This window comes from Bombina bombina, chromosome 5 (assembly GCF_027579735.1).
Source record: "Bombina bombina isolate aBomBom1 chromosome 5, aBomBom1.pri, whole genome shotgun sequence".
Classification (NCBI taxonomy): Eukaryota; Metazoa; Chordata; class Amphibia; order Anura; family Bombinatoridae; genus Bombina; species Bombina bombina.
The window spans coordinates 253,780,414-253,786,443 of record NC_069503.1 but is presented as its reverse complement, the minus strand read 5'-3'; the positions used below and the strand labels follow the sequence as shown (position 1 = coordinate 253,786,443).

At 37.5% G+C, this 6,030-nt stretch overlaps 1 protein-coding gene across 1 annotated transcript; it reads right to left on the bottom strand.

The window, feature by feature from the left end:
- Positions 1-258: 258 nt before the first annotated feature.
- LOC128661445 (zona pellucida sperm-binding protein 2-like) lies at positions 259-5,589 on the bottom strand. The gene is given in 4 exon segments (XM_053715699.1): positions 259-918; positions 921-1,894; positions 1,897-2,089; positions 5,512-5,589. Coding segments are annotated over 4 exon segments (1,905 nt in total).
- Positions 5,590-6,030: the final 441 nt, after the last annotated feature.

Sequence of the window (6,030 nt, the reverse complement as noted above, 5' to 3'; positions counted from 1 at the left end):
AAACAAATAACAATTTTGGCTCTTGCCCCAGTATTATTAGAGTTTAATGAAACTAAAAAAGGGTTAAATAATTTAATCAGATTTCCTACTTTTTTATATACAAATCAACAGTTTAATTTTTTTAAATTAAGAAACGGACTGAATATGTGGAACATAATAAATAATATATTGATAATAAAATAGATGTCTTCTGTGGAGCCTCTAAAGCTGTAATGAGAGGAGAAATTTTAGAATACATAATATTTTTTAATTTTTTTTTTATGTGCTTAGTGTATCATTTTTACTCATTTTAAAAACAAATAGTGTGACAAAGACGACAAGAAGCAGCACAGCAGTTACTCCAAGAACCGGTAACAGTACCATAGGCAGGCGATTAACATCCACATGATCTTTAGATAGCATAGATCTGTGCAAATTCACAAACAGGACTGGTCCAGGAATGCTCACTAGAGTAGATTCTCTCTTTAGGCTCCATTTACCTCTTTTTCTGTAGGACTTAGGACACATTTTAAAACACACAATGTAGTCAGGATTGAGGCTATTACATACTACAGCAACACAATGGAAGTAGATCAAGTCTGTTGTAGCTTCACCACTTGACATAAATGCAAAAGTCTTTACTTTAAACCTCTTACGGTATCTTGGTAGCACTACATTTGATCCAACTGGATGAAACACAGTCTGATAGTAATCCTCAAGTGCTTTACACTCATCTACAACAACATTCCATTGTGGCATAGCATTTGGATCTTGTGACATTGTTGCCCAACAGTCATCCAGTACCAGTTCAATATTTGGGTCATTGCGATTCAGAAGGTGGACTTCCAAGTATATAGGTTCCCACAAGGTCTTCACAATGGGATACTGGAAAGCACCGTAGGCTGTTGTGTAGGAATCATCTGGGCAGATGTTGAAGACACCATAGAAAAGGGACCATCACTTTTGGAGGGTTCAAATAGAGGGTGTGTTGCTACATTTACAATCACTTGTTCATCAGATATATGGGTGTACAAACATTGGATGGTCAGCCTGTACTCACTGTCTCTTGATATTACAGATAGTGCATGCATTTCATTCTCATAAATGGCTTTGTTGCCTACAAACTTTAATGTAGTTCCACATTCGTTTAAAGTTACATGGAAGGTTAGTTTGTCATTAGAACTCACAGTTGGTTGACATCTACCGTCTCCCAACTTCACGGTATTGAAATCCAGATGAGGGAGGGTGGCTGCAGCGATCACTTCTAAGTTCATGTATGCACCGGATGTACACACTGCGTTAAGAACAGGATCACCCCTTTCATAACATTCTGGGGTACTCAGCATGGGCACTACTAAGCCTTCTACACTGAAGGTTATCAATAAAGAAGTTATGTAGTACCGGACATTTGCAGCTGTACGGTCAACCTGTAGAGTATTCTTGTTAATAAAGAGACGGATTACACCTTGTGTGTCCACTGTAATTCCATTTGTTCTGAGAACATACGTCGTCATGGGAAGGTCTATATTATTCAGAGATATACCTATTAGGGTACTGCCGAAGTATAGAATCAGAATAGTCATGTGTGTTGCATTTCATTGTGGAGGCCCTGTGCAAAACATTGTCGCATCGATTATGATATTTGGTGAACGATAGGGAGAGGACAGGTGAATGTCTCCAAAATATAAAACTTGGTTTTCCATCTTTAATACATTTATACCAGTTGCATGGAGAGAAGCCGTGAGTATCAGATTAGATGAATCGCTGGTCAGTGTATGACCTGCTTCTGCAGTTTGGGATGCATTTAGTTTCAATGTCCTTGTGTCATCTGTTACAATAAGTATCCAATAAGAGGACTCAACAACAACAGACAGCATCCCATTGCTGAGGCCAGTAAGTTTGCTAAATATTCTTACATGAAGTCCTTTGTACAAGTTACCAGAGATCCTTCTAATATCTGGTCTGACTGGACATCGTTGCAGACAGCCGTGTAGGAAGCATTCTGCTCTGAAGACATATTGAGGTAGGCTAAGTGTAATATGCGTTTCACCATCTCTTGCTTAATACATCTGTCAGGTATCGCAATCCAGTATCTGACCACCACTAGAATCTACAACATGCAGATTATACCAAGATCTCTAGCTAAAATCTTCAGGTTTTTCAAGTAGGGTTTCATTGTTAAGACTAGCTCTGACTAGAGCAAGAAACACAAGTTGGGATAACCTGCTCTATAGTGAAAAAAATGAAGAGTGAACAATTATGTTTATTACTACATATAATAACAAATGGGAAGATTTAAGATTTGTATTAAAAATGAATTGGCACATTTTGCAATTGGATGAGAAATTGGAAGGTGTAGAGGGAAACTTCCCCTTGCTAACAGCAAGAAAATCTCCCAGCCTTAGGGACTAGTGCAAAGCAGATTCACTAGGAGCCCCTCTGTGTCAGAGTGGCTTAGAAAGGATAGGGGAGTAAAGGTAGCCATCCTTGTGGTAAATGTGTATACTGTCCCTACATGGAGAGAAGTAAAACCTTTCAGGGTTTATGACATTAGATTTTTTATGAACTGTGACTCTACAGGGGTAATCATGCTGCATTGTTCCTGTCCCAAATTCTATATAGGAAAAACTAGAACGTTTCTTAAGGACAGAATACAGGAGCATTGAGATAATGTAACAAATAAAAGGATTACAAATGTTGCAAGACATTTTGCCTCTTTTCATAACAGTGAGACTGCTTCTCTGAAGTTTGTGGCAAATGATAAGGGGGACCCCCATGGCAGGGGAGGTGACCTAGACAGAACACTGTTACAGAAAGAGGCAAGGTGGAATTTTAAGCTAAGGACAAGACGTCCACTGGGTCTGAATGATAAAATGGACTTTGCTTGCTTTGTATAATATGATTAAAAGTTCAGCTTTTGTAAATAATCATGTGTGTAAATAAGTATAAATTGACTGAAATTTTTTTATTTCAGAAATGGAAGTTTTCTTGTCCCAGTTGTAAGATACAAATGGATAATATGGGAAACTTACATATGCCTTTCAAATCCAATGTTGTAACATATATTTGAGATGAGTTAGTTTAAATATTTGAGTTTGGAAACTATCCCTTTAAGAGAGGAAAAGATGTAATGAGTTAAAAGGGTTGGGCTTAAGGCATATAAAGTAAGAAGCACAGGTGTTTAGCAATATAGCCCTGATGAGGCCCCATTTGATTTTTTCAAAGTGGTAAAACGTACATGGCATTGGCTTTGTTTGTTTGTTCTGAAAACAAAAAGACAGCAGGACACTATCTTTGGCATGTCTGACAAATAAGATGCACATCCTTGACAGTCTTTGTTAAAGCCGCTGATGTGGGAAAACATTTATCCTAAGCGCCTGCTTACTTATACGCTTTGAAGTACCCGGAAATAACCCACCTGGTAGCAGAGAGCTAAATGATGACGTCACACACTGGGTAAAGATCCGTCAAAGGTCAGGAGTAACCTGCATGTGAGAGAAGCAGGGAAAGTCTTAATGGTGGCTGTGGTATGCCTGTGAGGGTGATGACGGCTCCTGCCTATAAGAGGTGGCAAAAGATCCGGTAAGCGGAACAAGTTTTGCATGTGCGGCTTGACCTGGAGTGCAGTTTCTTACCGCGGTCGTTTGCTGCACTGTTTGTCTCCCACAGAAGTCATTGCAAGGCCTAAAATGAGAGGAATGCTTGTTTAAACACGGCTCTATAGGTTTATGAGCAACACTAGATGTTGGGATTTTGGCTTCTTAAAAGTTAAAAGTTGGCCACAATGTTCAGGATGGACAATCCATAAGGAACAAATTAGGAATGACTGTCTGTATTAACAAGCCGTAATGGTCATTTGTACCTTTAAGATGAACTGTCTGATTCATGCCTAAAGGTTATGTGCAAAAAGTCTTAAAGGGATATATAATATGTATTTGAAATGTAATATATGTATATGCTAACGCAGAGCTTTACAAACTTTTCATTTTGGTGACACACTTTTTAGACCTACATAATTTCGCGACACAGTAATTCAGTTGTACTGGCAAACAGGATTTTAAACTAACTTGTTTTAAGAGATACGGACACATACATAAATGGTATAATAACTAAATGTATTTACAAGTAACAGTATGCAAGTATGTGCAAGAATTAAAAAAAATTCTACTTACTATTTTAATGGGATGTATGAGGTTGATGGGATGAACACAATTTCTGAATATTTGGTGGAATATTAGATAAAGACACTCGCATTTCATCATCAAGTACTTTTACGCTTCCCCTTCCTATCCATATATCAAGAGCAGGAGCAGCAATGCACTACTGGGAGCTAGTTGCAAAAAAAAAAAAACCCACTGACTTCTGACTTCAGCTCAGCATTTAAGTTGCCTCCCTCAGTGCTCGGTGAGTCCGATTGACTACTGCCCACGCTGCAAACACACTGCTGTCCCACTCACTGACTACACATGCAGTCACGAGCCAATTAAGGAGACTACATGTGCAGTCAGGAGCCAATGTGCCGCCAAAGCCGCCAATGGGAATAGTTTCAGATCAGGTATCAATCACATGTCAACCATGTGATATGCGTAGCAGGCAGGCGGAAAGTCAGAAACCAAAAAAAAAAATATTTTATTAAATAAATTTAAAAAAAATTGTGCTGAAGCAGGGACACACCTACACACTGCTGCCGACACACTAGTGTGTCCCGACACACAGTTTGGAAAGCACTGTGCTAAGGTATTACAGTTTAATAGGTATTTCAATTTAATTCACCAATGTTTACACATTGGTTTGCTTCATGTGGGAATCTACCCATACCTGAGTGGCATTTATAAAAACAAGAATAAACGGATACTTTGTTTCAATATTTAAAGAGTGCTGTATTCCCTTACTTTAAGAAAGCATTGGATTATTTTCCTTTCGTGTATTTCTCTTTTTTTTGTTCTAATGAATATATATACACTGTATATTATATATATATATATATATATATATATATATATAGCAGAAAGGCGGCCTCAGGAATGTAATCCTGAATTAAAGACAGGGAAATTCAGCACTCTTTTATTAAAAAACAGCTCGTCTCACAGCATTAAGTGAGGTGACAAAATTTGGACGGGTAATGACGTTCCCCCCTCCACTCCACCACTAAATTGTTAAACTCAATTGAGGCTATTTTGCCTATACATTAATAGTGATTTATACTATTATTCAGCTCAAAATACTTCCATATATGCAATTGCGTCCCCTTCACATTATTGTATATATATATATATATATATATATATATATATATATATATATAGCAAACAAACTTCAGGGCAGCGCTCAGAAAATCTTCCTCCGTGTAGCGGTAAGACTAACAACACACTAGTCTTCACGCTGCAAATGACACACACCCTTCCAATGTCCGTTGATGCTGGCAATAACACAAATACGAAAATAATACAAAGAATAGCAGTATCTTGTGTCAATCAGAAAAGCTTTAAGATACAGGAACACATAACATGTAATTCTTGTTAGGTCATTTACCTCTTGACCTGCAGGGGGTACCATAAGAACTATGTAGGTCAAACTACAAGGGCCTTGAAAGATAGGTTTCTGGAGCATTTACGTTCCATTGAAGACCCTGAATCTAGTACTCCAGTGTCTCTGCATTTCAAGAGGTTCCATAACTCCAACAGTTCCCTTTTGACATTTCAGATCATCCAGCTGATTCCTAGACACCCAAGAGAAGGTAATAGAGGCACTGTATTTAATCAAAGAGAAGTTTTCTGGATTTTTCAGCTGGATACTTGAATGCCAAAGGGTCTTAATTCAAAGTGGGATGTCAAACTCTTTGTAGAACGAAACTAATTTTAAAAATTAAAAACAATATTATGTTATTTTACTTTTTGCATATCTGCTTAAATTTATCTTAATGATATTGTTCTGATTGCTTGTATATAAACTAACTGAAATGAATTGATATTCAATTGTTATCTTAGTGGAGTATACAGTAGTTCATATCTGGCATTAGTGCATAGCACACTTTTTTTTATATAATGTTTT